The 25,958-nt window shown below is 42.2% G+C and overlaps 1 protein-coding gene across 1 annotated transcript in view; it reads right to left on the bottom strand.

The window, feature by feature from the left end:
* FRMD4A (FERM domain containing 4A) overlaps nucleotides 1-25,707 on the bottom strand; it is a 402,633-nt gene extending 376,926 nt beyond the window's left edge. Inside the window, exon 1 of the mRNA XM_012731291.1 lies at nucleotides 25,468-25,707. Within this exon, the coding sequence (XP_012586745.1) occupies nucleotides 25,468-25,500 (33 nt within the window). The 5' untranslated portion in view covers nucleotides 25,501-25,707. The remainder of the gene's footprint in view (nucleotides 1-25,467) is intronic.
* Between the last annotated feature and the right edge of the window lie 251 nt (nucleotides 25,708-25,958).

The following is a 25,958-nucleotide window of genomic DNA, read 5'->3' on the forward strand; positions in this document are numbered from 1 at the left end:
CTCAATCCAGGGCCAGCTATGACTGGGCCACTGTGTGCAAGCAAATACCACCACCTTGTGAAGGCCTGGAGGCTTTAAACACAAAGCTGACATGTGAATATGGAGTGGATAATGAAACAGTTTGATGTGTGGGTGATGTTTGGGAATGTGAACATGAGGTGGGTATCTGACTACATGTTTCCCCTGCATTTGTGGGCCCCTTGGTCATGTGAAGCAGAAATAGGACCATAGGTCATAAAGGGAGAGTCATGGTGGATGGACAACCTGAGCCAGAGGAGCCATTGGTGGTTGCTGGAGAAGGACCTAGTTCCCTGTGTGCTGTCTGCTGGGTGCGACACCCCATGTGGAGAGGCGGTTCAATGGACTGCTACTCCCCTGCTGTCTAAGATCCACCCTTTTCTTCCCCACTGGAATTAAAAATTGGTCCCACATGGGGTGAATTCAGATGTGGAAATGGAGAGTTTGTTAGGAACATGTAGTAACAGGCAAAGGAGAAAAGGAGATGAAGTTTGAAGGACGTGGTTTTTCAAAATTAGCATCTGATAAGACCTTGACTCTAGGAGTGAACTGATGTCTCCTATTTGCTGTAATTTGTAGAAAATGTAAAGCTTCCTCTGTGACCTACCTACCTTGTGAGAATTTCTGCAACATTTCTGATAACTACTTCTACAGACTAACTCAATCTTGGGCTTTCAAGATGAAGCCATTTTCTCATTGTATTTCTTTGTTCTTATTCTGTTGTACATGTGTTGAAGTCTCTTTGGGAAGAGACTCTGAAAGCACGCATAGGTGGTTGGGTGGATCTATGAATGAGTAGCCAGTCTTACAGATGGAAAGATAAATAAGGTGGAAACAGGGAGGGAAACCTAGGCAGTGAGGAGAAAAGTCTACACTACCCCTGTGACAATTGAGAAGGGAGATAGAAGAAAGAAAGAACTGAAAAGAATTCAACTAAGGTTACAAATATCCAGTCACAAGCCCTATCACAACAGAGCATAGAATACAATGTCACTTTCCATTACATGAAAGGGAAATCAAAAAGATTTTGAAGAGCCTTTTTTTTTTTTGGAAATAATCTTTTAAAAATAAGTCATCTGTTATCAGCAATATTTAACTGAAAATTCAGTCATCTGATTTTTTTTTTCAGTTCTCATAGGTACAAGGTAAAAAGGATGAATTTTAAAAGTTCAGTTTATTGTGAATATAGCCTGGATCCTTCCTTCCTAATTCTTCCTTATCATCAGGATGGCCTGACCCTCTCACTGCCCTTTTCAGCCAGGCTGCTCAAGATTTTTCTATCATCTCCTTGCTAATTAGTCCCCAGGAAGTGGTAGGTTGCAATGTTCATAATTAGCTTTCGGTATGTTGCATTTGAGACAGAGACTTTGGCACTACTGGTGAAGTAAAATCAAATCGCGACGGAATTCCTGGGGGGGCTCGCGTTTTGTCCTGCTCCCTGCCAGGTAACTTCCTCATGATCCATGCCTCTCATGCTACGCTTGCTGATTATTCCAACTCAGCAGGAACCTCACCATCAGCTCCAAGGGTTTGTTCTCCTGATCTCTCCAAAGCCAACAAATGGGGATGAGTTTTTATAAGGAGCCCCCTACAAGGACAATCTCACAGCTTTAGCTTGTTTCCTTTCAACTGGAATGGAATGAATATAATTTGGACTTCAGTTCATTAAAAATCATCTTCCTCTAAGGGAATAACGCCTCATTCCCAGGGGAGGGTGTCTTCTGACTCTGAAACAAGATTTACAGTCTGCTCACAAGTACATTGAGCTGAGCTAGGCTTTTATTGCTGCTTGGGAATGTGTTTTGAGGTGACAAAAGTGACAAAGGGGGTTGGTTTTGACTGAACAGGAGCTCTGATTTACTTTGGTGTGCCTATCTTTCTTCCTTTCCCATTGAAACTCCCATCATTTGAATTTTGCCTATGAATCAAGGGCTATCAGCACACCCTGATTTCAACATTAAGACGTTGTTTGCCTAGTATGAGTGACGTGACTGAAACTGAATAGAGATGAGCACAGGCATCATGCATCTGTTGAGGCATCATGTACATCTGTTGAGCAGAGCAAAAATGCACAGCTCAGGAAAACCCTCTCTCATTGAATCTCAGCACCTCCAGATGTGGGTCTCTGTTTCCCCCATCAGCTTCTTTTCCTATCCTTGGTCACTTCTCTTCACATTAGCTGCCAGTTGCTTCTATATTTTTCCGCCTCTCAATATGCAAATGTGTTCTGCTGCCCTTTCATACCTGCTTCTATTTCTTTTCTTATGAAATGGGATGAAGTCCCAAGTGATTTTTCCCAAGGAAACATATGGAGACTGAAGATACCAAAATGCTTTGTACAAATTTGCTCTACAGTCATTGTGATGGCCAGTAAGTTAGAGTGAGCATGCTCTTCACCATAAGAAGTCAGCTGTCCCATACAAAGACCACCTCAGTAATCTACTAGGTGAGCCAAGACACAAAAGAGGGGCATATTTCCCTAAATGCTACAGGAAATGGGCTGCAAAACTTTCAACTAGCTGTAGATTCTGAAGGGGAATAAAGAATAAGCTTGTTCATTCATTCACAAACATTTCCTGATGACCCTCTATGTGCCTAGCCCTGTTAGGTGTTGGCAATATCTAAGTGACCTTGTAAGATGTGTTTGTTCTTCAGGGTTTCACAATGTGGCAGGTAGGAGAAAGCAACTAAATCCAGTGGTCTTGTCTCTAGGGTAGGGATCTATTTCTGGACATGCAGTGGTGGTTTGATGACAATGATAACAAAAATAAATAAATTCAACCTACTTTATTATCATCCCAGTGCCACTGGGAGAATAAGTAGCAGAAAATCAAATATTTGATCACTATAACAAGCCACAATATTCAGCTAGTACAATCACTTGGGCCATGCTTCCTGTTAAGATACTGACACATTTCCCTACTGGTTGCAGACAGCCTCTCCTTAGCTCTATGATCTGTACTGCCATAGTGTCCTTGTCTCCATAGTCTGGAAAATCCTGTGACCTTCTGGGACCTCCAAACCTTCCTGTGATCCATATGACTAGAGCCTCTAGGATATCATTCTATGCTGTCACATTGAGTGGCAAATACTTGCATCCCATTGGCTGTTACACGTTTCTTTAATTCACCTTGTTTGTATTGTTACTATATACCAATAGCAGATGAGAAAGAAATACATATGTCAAATAAAGCCAATAGTACCTGTACATCTAAGTATATATGTATATACATATACATATATATGCATGCATATACATACATGCAAATAACTGAAATGATATATTCTTTGGAGAACCCTAATACTAGTTACTCCTCTTTACCATAACAACACCTTCCTCCTCACCCCCATCCCTACCCTCCCATCCTATCCCCGCCACCTACTGAAATCCTAGCTTTCCTTTAAGGTGCACCTTTCCCCCCCACACACTTCCATTGCCCCTACCCACAGGCAAGGTTAATTGCACTCCATCTGTAGTAGAGCGTTATCGTTTAACACTGTTCCTAATAAAAACTCTGTCACCTGAACCCTGCTTTTTTCAAGAATGTTCCTCTGAGACAATATAAGCTAGTGGAGAAAACACATTTATTATGTACATAGAGGTTGCTTCCACTTTCTCCTCCCTAGTGCTCCTTATCATGTGGTTTTTCTGATTTAGAGTTTGGGATGCATGTGTGTGTGTCTGTGTCCTAAAATATTAACAGTTTCTTGAATCTTTGGGTCCTCTGATGCCTGGTGCAGTAAATAAATTCAATAAAGTATGGTTGACTAAAAAAAAAAAATTTCATTTCCCTAAAGAATGTCATAATATACAAAAATGTGTGTTTTCTCCAAGAGCTTATATTGTCTCAGAGGAAGGTTCATGAAAAAAGCAGGGTTCAGGTGACTGAGTTTTTATTAGGAACAGTGTTAAATGATAATGCTCTACTAGAGATGGAGGCAGCACAAGGAATGAAAAGATAATATTTGAACAGAGGTGCTACACAAAAGAAAAGATTTTGTGGCAGAAAATTCCAGCTTCTTTAACCCCTTGAGTAGCGTCCTCTCTCTCATGTAATCACAGCCATTCAAGTTTGTGCATCATTTATACATGTCCTGGAGACAGTCTAAATTGTTGAGCATGGGTTTTCCGAGTAAAACACATTGTCAGTTATTAAGGAAAACTGTCAAGCAATTTAAGCAGAAAATTTGACCCAGTAAAGTGCTGACCCTTCGGAAGCTGTAATCTCATGGTGACTGCTTCTTAGGCTACAAGTCCTGTCAAAAGCTCATCGTACACTCTACCAGAATGAAGAAAAGTACTGCGCTATGCAGCCTCAACTGAAATCTGGCTCTAGGATATGGATTTGGAAAGGTTCATACAATGAGCTTCCCCTAGCCAATGTTAGACTCATTACTGGCATCAAGGACTTTGCAACCCTATACGAAGCCCTGAGAGAGACTATAACACAACACTTTCCCTTACAGTGGAGAGAAACCAAGACCTGAGAGCAGAGAAGTATGTCAAACCAGAGAGCATTCTAATTGGTAGGTTGAAACCCAAGCCTCCAGCTTGCATCTGGCCACCATATCTGGTTGCCACGGCTGTGGCACTGGCCTAGCAAACAGAGCACAAAGGTAAGGTAGAATATTGCATCTTTTTCACTGAGCGAGGACAAAGGGTTGGCGTTGAGAAGAACTGGAATCAAAAGGTAAAGCTCAAAGAAGCTGATGCGGATGTGTTGAACAATATAAGTGGAAGAGGGGAGACTTACACACTTTGGGGGGACTGGTGATTCTCAAAGTCCCAGCCTGCTAGCTAGCTGATATTAAATTTCTGGCCCTCCCTGGTGGTGCAGCAGGTTAAAGCGCAGCACTAAGAAGCTAAAGCCACTTCCACATGAGTTCGATTCCCGCCTGCCCCGGAGGTGACCACATGGCATTGCAGACCTCTCCTGACCCGCCTGCTGCTCCTCTCAGCAGTGTACTTCGTCGATTTGCCTGTTCTGCTCCCCGCTCTGTCTCTGGTGAAGCCTCTCGCCACCCCTGAGCCTCTGGCCTGTACCCCAGTTCTGTATGCACAAATAAATAAATCTTTAAAAAAAATTCTTCCTTGGAAGTTCTTTTTTTTTTGAGTTTGTGTTAAAAATACAAAAATCATCAGTGCTGGGAGTTACAGCACAAGCCATCACTTGTTACCAATGCCTGATGGGGAAGGGGTCCACTGGGAATCGTTCTAAGGGAGAGAAAGCAGTAGTCTAACAGCTCAGAGAAATTTTCCTTATTTTTCTTGCTTTTGTTTATTATTATTATTATTTTTAATCCACAGTGTATTGAAGAGAATCTTTGGAACAGTACAAATAATTATCAGTGCTCTGCATCAAACACAATTTACATTCCCCAAATGAAAAAGCACAAAACCCTGATGGGTTTCTGCTCTAAACCACCCTAGTGGCAGTAAATGTGTCTTCATAGCATTTTTCTATTTACTGTTGCTGGTCTTATCATATGTTTGGTAATTGTCTCAGCACAATTTGCGTCACTCAAAAGGGTATTATCATGCTGGGGTGCCATATGGGAATTTGTTCTGATAGATGGAATGGCCACCTTTGAGTCTGAAAGAGAAGGACAGTTTCCTAAGCTTCAGGGTTGCACAGGCCGTGCTTTGAAATGAGAAAAGATAGCCTATTCCACTTTTGACTTTGGTCTGCAGTGAGATGATGAAGAGCAATGAATGAGTCTGTGGAACTGCAGAGAAGGGTACGGAGTCAAGAGAAACACTGGAGCTAGAAAAGACTGGAATCAGAATGCAAACTGGCACACTCTCCTGTACTAAATTCAGGCTCCTTTGAGTCTCCATATTTAGTGTCCTTCCCATGTCCTTGAAGGGCCTGAATCATCAAGTTATGGCCATTGTCCTGTCAGTTTGGTATAGCCACAACACCCCAATCCTCCCATACCACTGATGTCTCTCCCCTTAGTAATTTTCCACTCATCAATCCCTGCCCTATCCCTTGGCTGTCACATTTGCTTGTCCATGTTATATTCACAATGGAGCCCAGTTCCACTGCCCCTGGTCTATGTCCCCCACCGCAACGGTTCCTGATTAAAATCTGCTTTCGCTGCTAACTGTAAGTTTTCTTTGGCAAAACAAATTCTCAGAACTAAAAGTTCCTTCGGAACCATCAAGTGATGCTGCTTCTTCATTTGACTGAGGCCTGGAGAAAGTGTTGGTATCTGATTAGATTTTGGAGGCAGAGAAGTGAAAGGAATCCAAGATCACTTTCAGGCTAATTTGTGGTATGTCTTAGAGGATGGTGTTACCAAGAACAGGCATGAGCAGAAAAATAGAGCCAAACATCCCTTTGAGGACAAGTGGGAAAAGCATAAATAACACACAAAAGTCAGGTGACAAGCCCAGAATAGAGCTGACTAAGTAAGCAAGAAAGACACAGGAAACTAGATTTCTAATTCTAACTTTACTACTGATTTATTGAGTAACATTGGAAGAGTCAATTAACCTTTTCCCAGATCAAACCCATCATTCTCTTCTCTATCCTGAATAATGTATATAATTAATTCATGCTTGTAGATTTTAAAAAAGTAGTTCTATTTATAGATCATCAAATGCTCTCCTTATCTCAGGACCTATCTGTATCCAGTTTTTTCAGAGGATGTTCCCCTGGGGGAGGGGGGATGGTCAAAGTAACACTTAATACTGACATGGTGTAAAAGCCCTCTTTTAGGGACACAAATGATTTAAACATGATTGCAAGATTATTTTGAAGATATTGTTACCAGTTTAAGTTATATTTACCATTACTACAATTGAGATAGAAAAAATGTACAAAATGATGTAAAAATAAGCTGTTATAAAAAAAAAGTTATATTTACTATTACTAGATGAGAAAATCGAGGCATAGAGTAGAGTAATTTTTCCAGGATCACAAAGCTGACAGTTGGCAGACCTAGGATTTGAACAGACACTACCTAGTTCCAGACTGGACTTCCAGTTTCTCACTATGCTGTCTGACAGATAGAAACTGGAAAGTGTGGGTGTGTTTCACCTTTCTTAGGAGTTAGGCCCTCAGCTCCCTGACACAGGGGACGTTTTCATTTGGAAGATGAGTGGGCTTATTCTGTGCTGATATGATGATAAAATAGGATCAGTGGATCAGAGCACTTGAAGGCAGGTATCAGATGAATCTTAACATTTTCCTCACAATACATCTAGAAATAAAGTAATCATCTCAAAAGACTGAGTGATTAAGAGCTCCACTCGTATGACCTTGAGCAAATTACCTAACATCTTTGTGTTTCAATGTTTTCATCTTTGTAATGCAGCTTGTAGCAGGTCCCCCCTCACCGAGCTGTTGTAAGGATTAAGTGTGAAGATGCTTAAAAGATGAATCAGAGAAAATTCTCAATAAACATTCCCTCTTGTATTTGTCATTATACTCCATCGTGTTGCTGTGGCAGCTCCATGTGACAGGAGTGACACGGGAAGGAAAAGATGCCTACTTAAAGATGTGCAAGGTAGGATGCCACTTCTCCATGATCTATGAGCTCAATAACACAACACATGTAATTCAAAACAATGTAATGCAATACAAAGGTGAAACAATATCTAGCATTTTGATCAGCTTTCTATTTATTTTATAGCGGTTGACTTCTACCAAGGCAATTATCAATAATATGTCAAGAGAACTGATATTTAGTAGGATCCCGAAAATATAGGGGTTAGTACTCCCACACTTGACTGGCAGGTAACCTGTCAGAGTTGTTCCTTAAAATATTTATGACACATTAAGTCACCATGTTAGATGCAGTCTAGTTCTCAGTATTGGCTTGTTTGTGCCACCTTCCCTGAGGCTAGATGTCAGCATCTCACCATGTCTAAAATATCTTTGTCTCACCTAAAGCACCAAGCGCCTGCCCAGCATGTGGTAAACTTCTGTGAAAAAATAGTGAATTGATGGGTTGAGAAGAAAATGTGCTGGTCTACATGTGATCAGTTGGTGCAAATGAGGGTGATCACTAAATGTAATGCTTAATTGCAGTAAATATAATCATCGATTTGCTTCGTGGCCTGTGTAGGTTTTTCATTTTCTATTTTTATTTAATAAGCCTACGTATGTATGTCTTTATTTAATAAGCCTATGTATGCATGGGCACAAGCTATAAATTATGACTAAACAAAATGTCAGACAGGTCCGTTCACTGAAAGATGGTTTAGACTTTGCAGATTTAGGAGTCTTAAGTCAACCTGTCTTTGGGAAAAGAAATGAAATTTCCTCTCCTCATGCAACCTTCAGCTAAGAATAGTTTATGAACCAAAACAAGAGAGAGGTTGACAGACAGCTAAGGGATGGGGCAGTCTGGAGCCAACTCCAATGGGCATCCATTATGTTCCTAAGGTGAATCAGTGGGCGCTGCAAGCTGGGGCCAGAGAAGCGTGCCAAACCAGAGCAGCCACAGAGCACTGTAGTGTGTGGATTCTGGGCTCGTACCACCGGGCCTCAAATCCTGACTCCTCGACTTACCATGTGATCTTTTTCTAAGAAATGAAAATAAACGTTTTCTCCCTTGTTTCTGTAAAGACTTAGGGATTCAGAAATGTTTAAGATCTGGGGTAAGACTTAGTAAAGGTAATGTGAATCATAGTTTATTAGAGGTTAACACTAAGATTTCATTCTCCATGCACACACCCAGACATACATTGACACTCACACACTTTTAATAAGTTGGTTATAATATGTGATGGCATACACATCACTGGAAATAAACCTAGTTCATATGCCAGAGCACAGGAATGACAAACTACTGATAAGGATAATTCTAGGAACCTAAGAACATCATAAGCAAGTCAAAGATGAGTTCTTAAACTTACTGAATTGCATCTACTACAGTGAAAACACACCCTTCCAGAGGTCTCTGCTTTCACAGAAATCCTATCATAGGAGAAGTTCATTTGAAAAAGAAATGGTGGGCCTTCCCTGGTGGCACAATGGTTTGGGACGCAGCACTGCTAGCTAGCCACAGCCACTTCAGTGTAAGTTCAATCCCCAGCCCCGGAGGTGACCCACATGGCACAGCAGACCTCTCCTGTCTTGCCCGCTGCTCCCCTCAGAGGTGTATACTGATGATCTGCCTGTTCTGTTCCCCACTCTGTATCCTCTGGTGAATCCTCTCACTGCCCCTGTACCTCTGGCCTGTACCCCAGTTCTGTATGCATATAAATAAATCCTTAAAAAAATGCCTCTCATTATATACTTCATGTTTAAATATTTTTGTTAATAATCTTTAAAAATTAAAAATTACATTAGGGGCATATTAATAGGCAGTAAGTTTTATATAATGTTTCCTTAAATAGCTTTCTTTTTACCTTAAGCAGGGAGTCAGCTATTTCCCACACGCAGGAAGGGTGGAGGAAGGCACTCATACAGACGGTGAACAGCACAGCCAAGTGTTGCTTAGCGACGTTTCTATTAATGAGGGCTGTGTTACAACACTGGTCCTGATACGCTACCCCACGTGGCCTAGGTTTGTAGTAGGCTAGTCCATCTAGGTTTGTATAATTACATTCAAGGACATTCACACAATGAACAACTAACAACTCATCGGCTAACAACTCATTACTCAGAATGTATCCCTGCTGTTCAGTGATACGGGACAGTAAGCCTCTTGTCTCCCACTAACATCTGCCTCCCAGCCAGTTCTCTTTCATTCAGGTCCTAGGTCTACACCTTTGCTCACAGAAGCAAGTTGATGGAGGAGTAAAGACACCAAGGACATTTAATACGTGGCTCCATGGTAAACGCAAACTAACATCTGTGACTTGCTGATAGGAAGTAAGTAGTATCAGCTTCATTCTCACAGGATAATTAGATTGTTATTTGCATTTATACTGCAAAGCGGAGGTAGAGGTGATACTATTATTTCACTTGCACATTGGTTTTTCTGCATATTAATGGGACAAAATTGTATTCCTGTCCAGTCAATGTACTCATTTTTATTTCTCCCATGCTACTCCCACACAACCTCATCAGCAGTTCCAAAAGAGTCCACTAAGAGAGTGTTTTCCTTATTAATTAAAACTCATGGGGTTTAGTCAATGATTTATTTTTGCCTCCCCCTGTGCATATTTCCCTTCCTCTTTCTCATTCTCCCTCTTGTGTTTCAGAGAGCCCACCATACTCCATCACAGGGGATTTCCTAGAAACCCCAAAGTACACGTCTCTCCCTACCTCCTCCCCAGTAAGCATTAGCTAGTGAGACAAGGTGGGAATGCACCCGCGCTTTAAAATATTACTCCACAAATTACTGATGCTGTACTCATTCATGGAAAGACCATGTAATTGTCAACGATGGGCTTTTTCTAAAGAAATCTCAGTTAAGAATCATACCTAGTATCCTAAGTATTGGATTTGTCACGTGCTAAGGGATTTGACACGCTACTCAGAGGCTAAGGCTGCGATGATTGGAATTCCTTGAGAATTTCAAGAGCTAGCTCCACTCATTTGCTTGCTGGCAGACCCCAGGCCCTAAAAAGTGTCTGCCCACTGCCTCAGAATGAGTGTCTGATTGAAAGAACAAAGCCTTCTGCAATGAGGACAACTCTACCCACCCCCAACTCCTCATCCCTGACCCTAATACCCCTTCTCTCCACCTCCCATTTGTAGGCTGCATTCCTTGGAAATACTGTGGGTTAATTTGTATTTATTTATTTATTTATTTATTCATACAGAACTGGGATGTAGGAGGGTGAGAGGATTCACCAGAGACAGAGTGGGGAGCAGAACAGGCAGATGGACAAAGTACACTGCTGAGGGGAGCAGCGGGCGGGTCAGGAGAGGTCTGCAGCGCCTCCTCTGGGGCAGGCGGGAATTGAACTCATGCGGAAGTAGCTTAAGCTTCTCAGTGCTGTGCTTTAACCCTCTGTGCCACCAGGGAGGGCCCATGCTGTGGGTTAATTTTTGCTTTTGCTTAGTTAATTCCTTTATTCCTCTTTTCTCTCCCTCACTACTGTGGGCCAAAAATGGAAGCTGCAGACAGGACACTTTCGACCCCAGCTTCTAATTTCCTAAAACTAAGCTCTCTATAAAGATGTTGCAAGGCTTCCCTGTGGGAGAGAGGTTTTGGGACTTGGGGCAGTGTGAAGGGAAGGTGGCATAGGGCACTTATGCTGCCTTTCTTAGTACACTAGAATTTCCCAGAAAATAAATATGTAGCCAAACCAAGATATTCTTTTCCTCCCATTCAAAAAGATTAAAGATAGTAAGTCAGTCAGTGAAACTGAAATAAACATATCTGGCAGGTTACCCCTTGGGATCCGAGTCCTTCTGAATTCCCTTTGCTGAGCACTGGCATTTAGGAATGGAGGGAAGATAGACTCCCTGAGCAGGAGGTAGAATCCAGGTGGTTCTGTAATGGTATGAGCAGTAAAGAGCTTAGTCTTTCTCTCTGGTGGAGTTCTAAGAAAGAGGCATAATGCAAGAGGGAGAAGAAAGCAAGGTTTCCAGGCCAGGGAATGCAAGGCTCTGAGCACTGGGGGGTCCAGGTCACAGCAAACATCCTGGGACCCACACATCCTGGGAGGAGAACAGAGATGCCCCACCCCCAACTTCCTTCATGCAGGCTTGACAGCGAATGATAAGTTATGACCATGATAGACTGGGTGGAGAGGTCTATTCCCATTTTCCATGCACCATATGAGAAGTCTGTTGAGATCCCTGCTTATCCAGAGGGATGAAGACTTAGATTCAAATTCATTGAATTTAATAAATAAGGAGATGCCTATTATTGCACACCTGCATCTATAGATAGACCAAGGTTCTTATCTGTTACATATAAATGCTAACTTTTGAATGTTGTCTCCTGAATGGGGAGACCAGAAGACAGGAAGGGTCTATACCACACACAAGTGCTGGACTCACTTTTCTCATTCAAGACATTGTTAGTAAACCCATCATGCTTTCCTGACTACATATACACAGGCAGGCACGGAAGGAAACCTTAGTGGGTCCTGGCAGTCACAGCCATCAATCAGAACTTGCACAAAATCAGAGTCCTACATGCTTTTCCTAGCATAGGGTGAGGTCATACCAGCATGGGGAAGGTAGAGTTTTCCATAAAGGATCATCCTATTGTCAGTTATTTGAGAGCAGTCTAGGGCCATTGGATAAGAAAACAGAACACAGGGCGACAATTCATGTGCCTGTGTCTCTCCTGTGCCCCTGCTCTGCGCCATGAGGAAGTCCATTCCCAGGCTCACTCGCCACTGACCTTCTCACTGGCAACCAGGAAGGGAAGACTGGAGGGTCTCTCCTTCTCCCCCTTTAACAGTAGTGTTGAATCCACTTGGGGTTGTTCCCTTTCTCTATCAACTGGGCTCTCAGCAGGCAGCTGTGACTCTTAACTCCTGACAGAGGCTCACTTGCTCTCTGAGGTAACTTCACCTTCTTTTACGGGGTTGAGGCCGTGGCTTCCTGCTGTAGCTTCCCCATCACCTGCTCACTTTCCTACATCTTCCAGCTGCTGGGTAGCCAATTTTCTGTCTTAAATATCTGTGTTTGAAATGCTTGACTGAAACAGGAAATGGCCCCAGATCATTTGGGCAGGGAGGGCCTGTCTCTCTCTTGACATCAAACTCTAGGGTTAGATGTTGGGAGTGGCTGTCAGCGGGTCGATGAAGGAAGGGGTAAAGCTTAAGCACTCCAAGGACCAGCACTGAAGGCGAGTGTATCCCCTCTAGGGACTACCACTGTAGTATGTCTGTTCCCTTTGGAAGTTGCCTTGCGATGTTCTCAGCTGTCCTAAGAGGTCTGATATCACTTCAAAATGTGTGGCCCCGTAGTCAAGAACAGCCTACTCCTGGACTTGCACTGCTTACTTAGCTTATTTTTAATGTAATTTTAATTAGTTAAATGTGTGCAGGCATAAAAAAATAACCTCTTTACGCATAACTGAAAATCAAACAAATTCAGATTAAATCCATGAGATACATATAAACTCATATAAATATATGTACAACATATAATAATCTTACATATTTATGTAACAATCCATAAAATACAAATAAATAGTGTTGACTTCATCAACACTGATAATTTGAGCTGAAACTGAATTGCCACTCTTAGCATGAGCTTGTTTCTCACTCCCAGACAGGAGGGTCTTTAAGTGTGGAAAGGCTGTGTTACCTTATACATTACTTAGTAGTCAATTTTATCACCCCCCCAAACCCGCCCCCCCCCCAACTCTGCAAGAGCTTTACCAACAAGGAGAGATGCCCCCTTGGGCTGTGTTTGGCAACAGCACATTATTTATTACTAAGAACATCTCTGCTTGCTGCCCTTCAGCCTGAAAGAAATATGGCGGACATATGACTGTGGGCCAGGATGCAGTTACGAGGTGGTCATTAGATGGAGCATGGTCTATTTCATGCTGTATATTTTGGAGAATTCTTAAAGTGAGGCTCTTGAGAAGCAGTATGAATAAGAGTGCCCTGGGGCAGGCGCTCTCAGTGGTGACAATAAATAAAAATGAGCAATCCTCAGGGAAGGGGAGATGGACTTTAAGAAAAAGGTAGGAAACCTGAAGGATTAGCTGCTGTCCCTTTTTCACATGGAGATTTTCCCTCCTTTGACTACCTTAAAGGATGGACAGGAACTTGGTTTGGCAACTTTATGAATTTTGTGTAAAGAAAATAAAGTCAAGTAACTCACGATCAGACCACATTGATTAATGTCATGGATGACTTAAGTGATTGATGACATATATTAACATCATTCACCTCCTAGAGGGTCCCAGGACACAGCTTGGAAACCTGCGGACAAGCCTTGCCTGATGGCAGCATGGGTTTCTTCATCAAAGAGTCTTATTTACCCCCTCATTATTCTATCAAGACTCTGCATGAAAAACACTAAACAGTGAAGTAAAAAACAACTTCGCAACAATCTGGATGAGTGCTCTCTAAAGAAAATACCCCATGCTAAAGCAACTGGTTTTATTGTTGGTACTGGCCCATTTATTTGACGGAGGGAAAGCTCCTGGAAGCAAAGGACCACACATATTTTCACTTACAAAACTCACTTACAAGAGCTCCTTGGAATCTTGGAGTTCTGGTTTGGGAAAACAGCCTATAAAGTTCAAAATGAACCCAAAAACAACTTGCAAACCACCTCCCATACCCTTCTGAAAAAACCAGTCTGATAAGTGGTTTCTCCAACATTCTAGGATGTGGACCTTATGTAACAAGCCTTCGAGTCTTCTCAATGGCTCTGTTAATCTGGCCCATGTGGAACCCAGAACATACTGCTGCCTAGTTCACCCTCCATTCTGCTTTCTGAAACTAGATCACTGTCACTCATTATTAGCAGACGGCATCAATGGTCTCCCCACCTGGAGCCCAGCCAGCACCACAGTCCCTCAGCCCCTGCTGCATGGGAGCTGCTCTGCTCCTGTGAAGTGAAGAAAGGTCTCCAGCCTTATTGACATCTGCAAGGAAGAAGTGACACTTCAGTGACTTTAAGAGCGTCATGGAATTTTCAGAGCAGAATCTGAGTACAAGGTTCAACATGTGCGAAGGCATGAAGCCAGGGAAGTTGTGGGTTCATAGAGAAGCATCAGTTATGCAAAAAGGTGGAGAGAGCAAGGAAACTAAGCAGGTGGGCAGAAACCCGAGCACAGAGGGACCTTGAATGTCACTCTGGGAGAGAAGCTTTCTCCTATGAACAACAGGAATGGACAGAGAAGAACTGAGAAGAAAAATGTCTCAATCAGATTTGTGTTTTAAAAGAGTGGTTCTGGCAGTGAGGACTGAAGACTAGAGCGAGAGAGTCTTCGTGACAGGAAGGTCTACTGGGAGCTTATGGTGAGAATTCAGTCAAAAATGGCCTCTTGGGTCAGAATTGTGATGAGATGGCTCAGGAGGAAGGGAGAGTCCCAGATGTACTGAAGAGATGAAATAACTGGACCCGGGAACTGACAGACAGGGTAAAAGGACAGGAGAGGTGTGTGAAGACTCTGTACTTTTTCTGGCAGGGACATGAGAGGTTAATAATGTATTTAAAATGACTCCAGAATATTCAGCGATTGATAAAAACAACAGTAAAAGCAAACTGTTTATCCAGGTGTGCAGCCACAAAACTTGAGAAGTAGGCTAGAGGTACAGAGCTTTCACATACTAGGTGCAGCCTGGCCAAGAACATGGACTTGTTATTGGGATTCAGGGGAGGGAAAGGCCCCCTCAGATGGCAAGATGGCACTGGTGTCTGCAGCACTAGCTGTAGAAAATGCCTCCAGGAAAGAGCGCAATTAAATGAAGGGGAAGTCTGAAACAACCCTTGGAATGCACAGACAAAGACAGTGAAACTCGACACTAACGTTCAACTGACTGGGAGGAAAAGTGTGGAAAACAAGCAAGTTCCCCACGCAGAACTGTCCCATCCCCTTGTGTCCACATGCCCTCTTTGGCCTGACCCCATGTCCCCTCCGACACAATGGGAGTACTGAGCGAATTCATTCTTTGTGTGTGACCATCCACTTTTATAGCAGAGGTCAAAGGACCCTGGGCATTCACCCCATCCAATATGCTTGTGCCAAAGTCCCAACTACAAAACAGCACAGGGGAGGAACTGAGAGACTACACTGTCAACAGAAGCTATGAGAATTGCACTGCAGCTTAGCAGACAAGTTCCAGATCTATGGATTCCTTGGTTGTACCAATAAATCAGTAAGAACTTCCCTAAACTGCACGGTGGCCACTAATGACCTGCATCCAGTAAGGACTTAAAATACAGGTAAGTCTGGACTCAGAGGTACTATAAATATCAAATACCCATCAGATGTTGAAGACACTATAAAAATATGTTAAAAAGCTTATTCAAATGTTTATATTGATCACATGGGGCAACAAATAATATACTGAATATATTTGGCAAATAAACACATTATTAAAATTATTTACACCTGTCTTTTTTAAAATATGGCCACTAGAAAATTTAAATTTATACATGTGGTTTATACATTGGCTCAGTTTATAGTTCTGTTGGGTAGCATTTGAGTTAGAGAATTTAAATATTCTTCACTCCTAGGCATCTACTTTGAGACACCCTGGGTAACTCTAAGTTTTATTGTCTTATACATCCCGAAAATTTAAAACAAAGTCACTAATGTAAGTATTAACATTTTCTAACCTGGCCGGATAGACATGCCCAGGAGCCCTACTCAAGAGTTCCCCAACTTTTACTCAGCCTATAAAATAAATTAAATGTTTCTTTAATGCCTTGCAGGGTAACATCTAAATCCTGTTCCATTCCTATCATTGAAGTAACCTTTAGAAACATCATTTTGAAAGCTAATGACAATGAATACCTGACAAAAAATCTGCAGAGGTTGAAGTATAATAGAGTCTGTATATGTACTTGGAATTATTCTAGTTCCCAAAGGTGACCATTTCAGTAATGATTTTGTTTTTATCAAATGTCAGAGTACCCTATGCTGTGTTTTTAAAACTAGTGTTAAGTCCAGCATTTTATTTTGAAATCTTAGGAGAAATGACTACAGTTCAGTTTCTCCATTTAGAAAATATGTCCCAGTTCATACTCTTTGTGCAAGATAAAGGAACCCTTACAAGATTAATGGGATCATCCTTAAGGCAGTTTTATTCCCTAAAAGACACTCAGTTATTACCATTAAAGTAATTCCCTTTGAATATCAATGTGGAGTTAATTTACCCAATTGCTATCATCCACTTGAATTAAAAGCATCACACTTACAGAGGAGGAATATGGTCTTTGGAAAAATAATTTCTCTCCTGCTTCTAGCTTCTAGGGAGAGTGTCCTGATTTGTTTTCCAGGGAAAGTGATAGGGTTGCTTTGTCTTGTTTGTAGGCCTTTGTTAACACTTTCCCTTTTGTTTGTACAACCTTGACAGAAGGAAATATGTTTATTGCCTGACACTCGATATGAGCACTTAATAAATCCTTGTTGGATGAATAAGTAAATGAGATAGAAGATCTGCCAGACTGCCTCTTCCTTCTTGTCAGCATTGCTGCTGAGAGTTCTCTCTCCTCTACTTGGGATGTGGTGAACAGATGTGAGCAGAAAACAAGCAGAATTACCACAAACAAATCGACTTCTTACATTTCTATATATCATTCTATATATACCTTCAAAACTTGCCTCGCCCTCAACCATGTTACATGTTACCTGCCACACTCATATTCCAGGTTAATTATGTAGCATGAGGTCAGTGGCTTGGGGCCTCTCATCTGTTTTCTTTCACCTACTGAACAGCTTCCTCTACATGGGCAGCTTGGCCTATGGCCTCTGGGAGTGGTCCCCGGTATCCCATATAATGAAGCCAATGGCCCATGCATTTTCTCATTTCACAGGGCCATCCACATGGCTTCACAGTGATTTCATGAAATATCCTGGGCCAGCACAAATTGTGCTGGCCCGTGATGGAAAAGGCTCTACCCCAAACATAGCTCTGAAAGTTCAGCAGTTAGCAGGCTGGTCTTTAGTTTCTGTTTCTGGCTTTTTCATTCCCCTTGTGGGGCCAGGAGCAACTCTTGCATCCTGAATCTGCCCAGGTCTGACCTCAAAGACCCAACCCTTCACTGTTGAGAACAGAAAGCTGCTCCTTTAGAGACCAGCAGGAGCATCCCAGGCCTGTTCTGGGAACTAGGGAACTGCCAATAAATCCTGCCCCTCAAGCAATTCTGAAGGCAACTTCTGCAGCTCTGAAGGTGAGGTTTTCTGAGAAATCAAGCTGTCTCAGGATTCACCTGGTTAAAAATAAATGAACTGGTAGATTAAACAATAAGCTAACATTGTCCCTTTCACTCTGCCATTTTGCTCAGTTTCCAGTAGGGGATGGGAAATCAGCCCCTTTTCTTCCTCAAGTCTCAGTTCTAATGGGCATGGGGAACAGGATGATGATGGGAAAAGGACGGGCTGAGGGCTACGAGTTCTGCCTGTCTCACTGCATGCATCATTTCCACAGCTTCGAGGAATTCAACCTTTTGGATTGAAAAGGAGCCAACCTTTTCCCATCTATAAAATGAGGTTAAAAATATAAGATTTTTCAAGTTTTTATAAGGATTAGAGATTTTAGAAAGTACTTGTTCTCATGTTAAATTGTCAAAAAATGGTAATTACTTTTATAATTGTAAGTTATATGTATTATGTTTCACAGTATATATACTTTATTAGTATACTATATTACATTTATAACCCATATAATGTGTAATAAATAATATATTAACATGATCATCAATTATTTATATATAAAAACCCTTATATTGTTAGAGTATTGTAATATTTATATATTTGTACCCTATATCAATACATTGCTAATCCACAATTACTTGATTATAATTGTTTTGTAATGATGCAAGGAATTAACTTGTTTCACCATTTCTTAGGCAGCTTATGTTCCCTATGGAGGTATGTTGGCAGTAAAAGAAAATAGTCAGCATTTTTCCTATTTGCCTAGAATAAACACCGTCTTGTTTTATCTGGAAAAGAGTCATACGCTTTTTCCACAAAAGTAGTTATTAAAACATTTTCGAATGGATCTCAAGTCAGGGGTGACAATGACCCCAGGTCAGCAACAGCCTTCCATTATAGTTTTCTTTGTCTGTGGTCTCCTGCCCCTGGGAGTTATTAAAACACTGCGTAGATGTTATCTGATATAGTAAGTCCTCACCTAGTGCGACCAGTTAGGTTCTTGAAAACTGTAACTTTAGGTGAAGTGACAACAGTTAGCTTTACCATAGGCTAACTGGTATAAACAAAAGTTAAGTTACTATGGCATATTTCTGGTCACAAAAATATCACTGGTCACAAAAATAAAGATGTCAAACACTTCTTAGTGCTGCACTTTAACCTGCTGTGCCACTAGGGAGGGCCCACCAGACATTTCTAATATTCATTAATAGCCTATATTCTTTCTTTCTCCCCCACCTCTCCTTTCTCTCTCTCATTTTTCAACCCATGTATTCCAGTTTAGAGTGCAGGCAGTGACACTGGTTTATAAAGCAGATTCTATAAAGGCCTTTACTTTAGTAGTTATTTTAAGATGTACCTTTCCAGACAAGCACCTGACTACAGAGGCATATTGCAGAAAGGAGAAACTCTGTGTTTCAGCCAACATCATCATCTTGAAGACAGATGATATACTTTGCCTACTTGTATTCATGATTATGAAAAATTTGTCAAGAGGCTTGCATTTATGTACATATTCATTTACATGTTTGATCAAATAGTCATATTAGCAGTAGCCAACATTAATTACGATGTACCAGGACCTTATAGGCATTACCTTATTTATTTTTCACAACACCCACTGATATAGGTCCTATTATAATATGCATTTCAAATACAAGGAAAGTGAAGTCAGTAGGTAAATGGCTGAGCTAGGGTTTGAACCCAGGCAGTCTGACTAGGATAGGCTTTAGTGCCTCACATGTCTCCTTTTTATTACCAAATGAATTGTCCTTTAGTTCTCAACTTCCTTTTCACAATTCACAAATGCTTTGAAAGTGTTGTCTGAAAAAGAATAAAGCTGTTTCTGGTTTTCTCCCAACTGAGTTGGTGGTTCAGCAAATGCATCACAGTAGCTCTTTGTAAAGGGATTGTAAACAAATCTATTTCTGTTTTATTGGCTTTATAGTAAAAGTTCACAGCACCATAAAACACAGAATGTCTTAAGTCTCCTGGCTGCTCAGGATAGGATCATCCTTACCTGTCTCAGAGGTTTCCAGATTAGAAACTATATCAGCCTTTCTCAGGAAAACATTTTGATGGCAAGAAACATTGCCTTGAATTTAATCGAAACCTGTCATACTTCATCTCTAGCAGGTTTCCTCTTATTTAAGCTTCCATTAAGATAAAATATAACCTGTCTTTAGCTGGTGAATAATCTTGTGTATATTTAATGGATAGAAAATAATTCTCAAACTCTCCTTAGTCTTCTCGACTCAGTCGACACCGTCCTTTAGTTCTTCCTGACTCCTATTTCAGAAAGCTCTTAAAGGAGAAAGTCCAATATTTTATCAGAATCCATGTATCTGGTAGGTGGAACACAATCAATAGTGTCAGGCACTATTCTCCACAGAGTCCTGGCAACGTCTCGAGCAGATTTCACAGTATTCTGAGCAACTTTAAGGGTTTCACATACTATGTGATAATTGGTCAAAAGTGCCAGACAGCCTTTCACTATACTTTTGGGATTCCTTCTTTTGCTGCCTACTTTGTAACTCTGTAATTTTTTTTTAAAGATTTATCTATTTGTGCATACAGAACTGGGGTACAGGCCAGGGGCTGTGAGAGGCTTCACCAGAGACAGAGTGGGGAGCAGAACAGGCAGATCGATGAAGTACACTGCTGAGGGGAGCAGCGGGCGGGTCAGGAGAGGTCTGCCACGCCATGTGGTCACCTCCGGGGCAGGCAGGAATCGAACTCATGTGGAAGCAGCCTCAGATTCTCAGTGCTGTGCCTCAACCCGCTGTGCCACCAGGGAGGGCCTACTTTTAACTCGTAATTTTTACATTTTACATCTCATTTGTTCCCAGAATTGCACTGTGGTCAAGAAGGATAATTTTTGAACCAACTGTAAGGAGAGGCAGCACTCACCCTGGCACAGAAGAGCTGGACTCACCCAGCATAACTCTTGTGTTATCTTCAAATGCTCCTCCTTTGTAAGTTCAGTTTCCATTTCCCTGTAAGCGTTCTTTTACAAAATGGCCTCATCCTTTCAGGAGACAACCTTTAGGACATTACTTGTGCCACACATCAGTTTTTCCTTCATAACAGTAACAGAAGTGCAGTAAGTGACATAGGCTCTTTGTGGCAGAAATAAGGGAGGTTCAGACAGATAAAAGGCACCTTCTCTGAGGAGTGAGCTAATTGTAAATGGAGAGGAGATATTAAAGGCGACAGTACCACCATATTCTAAAGACCCTAATCAGTAGCCAAATCATTGCTAAGTGATTGAACTAAAATTTTTTAAAAGTCAAAACTCCATCCTTTCTAAAGAGGTTAATGTCTCTCCATTTATTGCGCAACCACCTGATAAAAATTATCCTTCACATTGTTTAGATATAAAAGCTAGACTTCCAAATCCTCAGAAAGTTAAATACAGAACTACCAAATGATCCAGCAATTCCACTTCTGGGTATTTTCCCTATGGAAATGAAGTTACTTTCTCTAAGTGGTGGATTATGCATGCCGATATTCACTGCAATACTATTCACAGTAGCCAAGACAGAGAAACAGCCTAATGTCCATCAACAGATAAATGGATAAGGAAAATGTGGTATATATACACAAGGAATAGTACTTATCCATTAAAAAGAAGAAAACTATCATCAGCAACAACACAGATGAGTCTTGAGGACACTGTATTAACCATAAATCAGAGTGAAAAAGACAAATGCTACAGGTCTCACATGTGGGGTCAAAACAAACAAATAAACAAAGAAACAAAAAAAACAAGCTCATTTAAGAAGGGGCAGACTTAAGGTTACCTGAGGGGGATTTGGAGGAAGGTGGTCAAAAGGACAAATTCCCAGAGTTACATGCTGGGAGTGTAATGTAGAACACTATGATGCAGACGGCATGATTGGGCATGATGTTTGAAACTTGTCAAGACAGGGGCCCTTACTGGTGGCACAATGAGTTAAAGAGCATCAATGAGGAGTTAGCCACAGCCTAGCTGCAGCAGCTTTAGCGGGAATTTGATCCCTGGCCAGGGAGGTGACCCACATGGCACAGAAGACCTCTCCTGACCCACCCGCTGCTCCCCTCAGCAGTGTGTTTCATTCGGCCTGTTCTGCACCCTGACCTGTCTCTAGCAAATCCTCTCACTGCCCGTGAACCTCTGGCCTGTACCCCAGTTCTGTATGCATAAATAAATATTTTTTAAAAGAAAATTGTTAAGAGAGAAGATCATAAAAGTTCTCACTACAAAGAAAAACCCTTTTCTTTTTTTAAAGATTTATTTATTTGTGCATACAGAACTGGGGTACAGGCCAGAGACTCAGGGGTGGCGAAAGACTTCACCAGAGACCGAGTGGGGAGCAGAACAGGCAGATCGATGAAGTACACTGCTGAGGGGAGAGGGCTGCCACACCATGTGGTCACCTCTGGGGCAGGTGGGAATCGAACTCATGCAGAAGTGGTTTCAGCTTCTTAGTGCTGTGCTTTAACCCGCTGCGCCACCAGGGAGGGCCAGGAAAACCCTTTTTTTAAAGTATATGAGACAAGGGATTCTCACGAGACTTACTGTGGTATTACTTAGAAATAGTAAGTCAAATCATTATGTTCATCTTAAATTTGCACAGTGCTGTATGTCAGTTACATTTCAAAGTGAGGGGTGGGGAGAACACCTGACCAAGTCACTTTTCCTCGCCTCCCATTTTTTCCACCTTTCTCCCTTTCTTCTTTCTTTTCCTTCCCCCTTCTTCATCCTCTTTGGATGCGCAACTTCTCCAGACCACATTCCTTGCAATCATAAAAAGCACAGGCATGACTTGATTTCATGTGACCTGAGTCAGGTGTTTATGGAGTCAAGTGTTCATGGCAAGGCACTGGCAAGCAAACATCACAGGAAGCTGAGAAAGAGGGGATTTTTTTTTTTTTTTGCCAGCCTCATTCACTGGAGGCAGTGCCCAAAGGATTAAAGAGAATTATGGAGGCTGAAGGATTAAAAATTGAATTAAAAAGAGACACATTAGAAAAGTTTGCAATGATGATTAATTATAAATTTCTCTCCTTCCCTCTGCTAGGAGAAATGACTCGATCAGCATCTCTCTTTTTCCTTCTTCCCCTGCCTCTGTAAACATCATTTGTTATGGTTAGAATCCGGAGGACTGTATCATGGCCTGCCAGGAGGGCAGTCAGAAGTCTATCCATCAGCAGAGAGACTCTCTGGGATTGCATTATATATAAAAGTAGGAATAAGTTGTGTGCCCAAGTGCATCCAGCCAGGCGCCAGAAGCTTTGCTAGCGCGTGGGTCACTGACAGCACATGGACTGTGGCTTGGGGGAGCACCTCTGCTTCCTGGCATGGCAAGTGTAACCCCCACCCAGGATTTGGGGCAGCTCAGGTGTGTCTATAATACTCATGAATATTGTGCCCACCCCATTTTGCCACTTCCAGTTAGTCTCATGCATATTTATGTGCCAATTATGCAAATCCCAAGATAAAAATGCATTAAGCACCCATGATTTAGACCAGTTAAGTCCATTACATGGCATAATGAAATTACTGCATGATGTCCAATTTACTTCAACACTTGCTTTCAACTGTCAGTAAGTTATTAAGTAACCATAACACACCAAAATTTAGCTCTAGGAGGCTTTCTTTGTCCAGCCCATCGTGATTCCTAGAAATCAGAAACTTCAAGCTAAATCCTTGCTAGAGGAGGAGGATATTCCAGAATAGACTTAATGAGACAGAACATGGATCAAAGTTTAAGAATGGCTACACACTGTCATTGAGACAAGGCTTTGGATAAGTCAAAACCCAAAAATCCACTGGGTAATTTCAACTCCACCGGACATAGCAGTTTAGGAGCTGAAGCTGAGTCTTGTCCATGGGGGTTCCTTTTAAATTTTACAGTCAGGCCTTGTCCCTTGATTCAACATGATACTGCAGGTGACCAAATGCAAATGTCATTTGAATCTTCACTATGGAAATATTAATTTCCAGAGTTGGAAGGAAAAAAGATTAAGAAGGAATTCATAGAAGTGATTTTACACACACACACACACACACACTCACATCTCAACACCCTTTTGCAATATTCATTAGGTGGTATAATGGCTAAGAAACTAGCCATGATGTGAATTAAACTGATAAACATGTAAGTCCTCTGACCCACGGACATCATTTCTGGCCCCTACCACAGCAAGCCACTTTAATCAGCCCGCAATGTGATTTACATGGTCCCTGGGCCCTGAATCATTGCATAGGGAACACCCCTCCAGGTCTATGAGTTGTACTTCTGTAAAGTTATGAGCTCAGATCCATAGAGCTGAGGGGAATCCAGGTACACACACCACCAGATGAGTGTTCGAGACAGCAATTCCGGAAGCTGCCCAAAGGGATGGATTACAGTGCCAGCCCCTTCAGCATCCACCCCTCAGCCTGACAATAGAGGGCAACAAGAGCTCAGTGCCACTTGCCACATTTTTGTAGCTATTCAAAATGGTACCTGCTAGTGTCACAGCACCTTGGAGTGAGGTATGCTTTCTGTAAGCATCACCACTCTGCCACCTGCTCGAGAGAACAAACGATCACAGAGGAGCTCTCCCAGATCAGTCAGTCAACCGTGGGCTGGAATGAGCAGCTTTGGTAACAACTCTCACTTGGGGCGATCTTTCTAATGAACGGATGCAGATGACTGGTGAACACAACAGGGAGATTGGAAATTCTCCCCAAGGAGGGGAAGCTTTCATGCTTCAAACCCCAGCTCCAACATTCTCTTAAAACATTGTGGTCATGCTCATTAATTAGCAAGGAAAAAAATGTTCAATGACAAAAGAGTCTATTTGTGTTGGAATCACTAGACAGAACATCATAGATGAGGTAAATCAAAGTCTTGCCATACTGGTTGTAACTCTGCTGTGTGGTCAGAGAGCCAGTTTTCCCCACTTTGTTTTTTTTTTTTTTTAATATATGAATAAGAGAAGTAAGATTTAAGATTTCTAGCATGATGTAGAACTTTTGGACCGCCCATTTAGAGTAGATTGCAAATCCACGCTAAATCTCCTCCTCATCTGAGCTTTCAATGGGAAGCCCCCTTTCAATGCATCCCTTTCGCAAATGTAAAAAGAAACTCCAGTCAAAAACAAGTTCCTGGAACCACCATGAGACTGTCAGCAAGTCCCCCCACACATTTCTACACATTACAGGACCAAGTTCAAGATGTCAGTTTAGTCCAGGGCTCTGGATTCTTTTTTGCAGGTCTGTTTGCTCTCTGAGAACACGCTGGCTTCCAGAATGCATTAACCTACTTTCCACCGAGGACTCCCTGGCCTCTTGCTCTGAAGAGAAGGAAAAGATATGCTCTGCTTTAAACACGTTACATCTCCCGCTAAACAGCATTGCAGCCTGAAAAATTGGTACTTCCTGCACGGAACAGCCCCACGGGTTGCACAGACCCCAAGCAAGAGTGACTGGAAATCCTACTAAAATATGGCTGTCTAATCAACCGAGGGAGAACTCATTCACTAAGATTCCCATTGTCCACGCAGACAGATGGTTCTCGCCCCTTCCTTCCCCTCCCCACACACTGCTGCTGCCTTTGAGACAAGCCTATTCTTTGAGGGATCCGGTTGCGTTCCCTAGCCTAGTTCTGAAACAAGACAAAAGCTCAGTGAGCCTCCCCTTCACAGAGGCTCGGGCACCTCAGCTGCCTTGCAGAATCAAAAGAAATCGGGATTCTCTCCCCTTACCTTCGTCCTCATCGGAGACAGGAGCCCTTCCATTGTGGCGGAATCCTCCTGCCAGTTTCTGTCTTCTCTAAGTTACTCTCTCTGCGTGCTGCCCTTAAGCATCCCACATGAAAAAAGCCATGTCGGAGTCCTCAGCGGCTCCCCTCTCTGGCGCTGCTGCACCACCACCCGGTCTAACTTGAATTCCCAGTGCCTGAAAAGCTCTGTTCCTGGAGAAGCATTCTCTCCTCCTCTCACTCTTCCCTCTCTTTCTCCCTCTCCTGCGCCCTCTCTCCTCCCTCTCTCTCCTCCCTCTCTCTTTCCATAATCTGCCTACAGCTCTGTGTGTTTCAGGCTCACTTGACAAATGATCCCTGTCTTAGGTGCCGCATTTGAGCCAAGAAAAGTGATCTGAACCAAACCACAGAGGCTGCTCACCCAGGACAGGGGTCTGGGGGCTGAGCTTGCCCCGGGGAGGGGGAGACCCTTTTGGCTCCCCAGGTGCAGCTCTG

The sequence above is a fragment of the Condylura cristata genome, unplaced genomic scaffold (genome assembly GCF_000260355.1).
Source record: "Condylura cristata isolate star-nosed mole 26May11 unplaced genomic scaffold, ConCri1.0 scaffold00030, whole genome shotgun sequence".
In the NCBI taxonomy this organism is placed as follows: domain Eukaryota; kingdom Metazoa; phylum Chordata; class Mammalia; order Eulipotyphla; family Talpidae; genus Condylura; species Condylura cristata.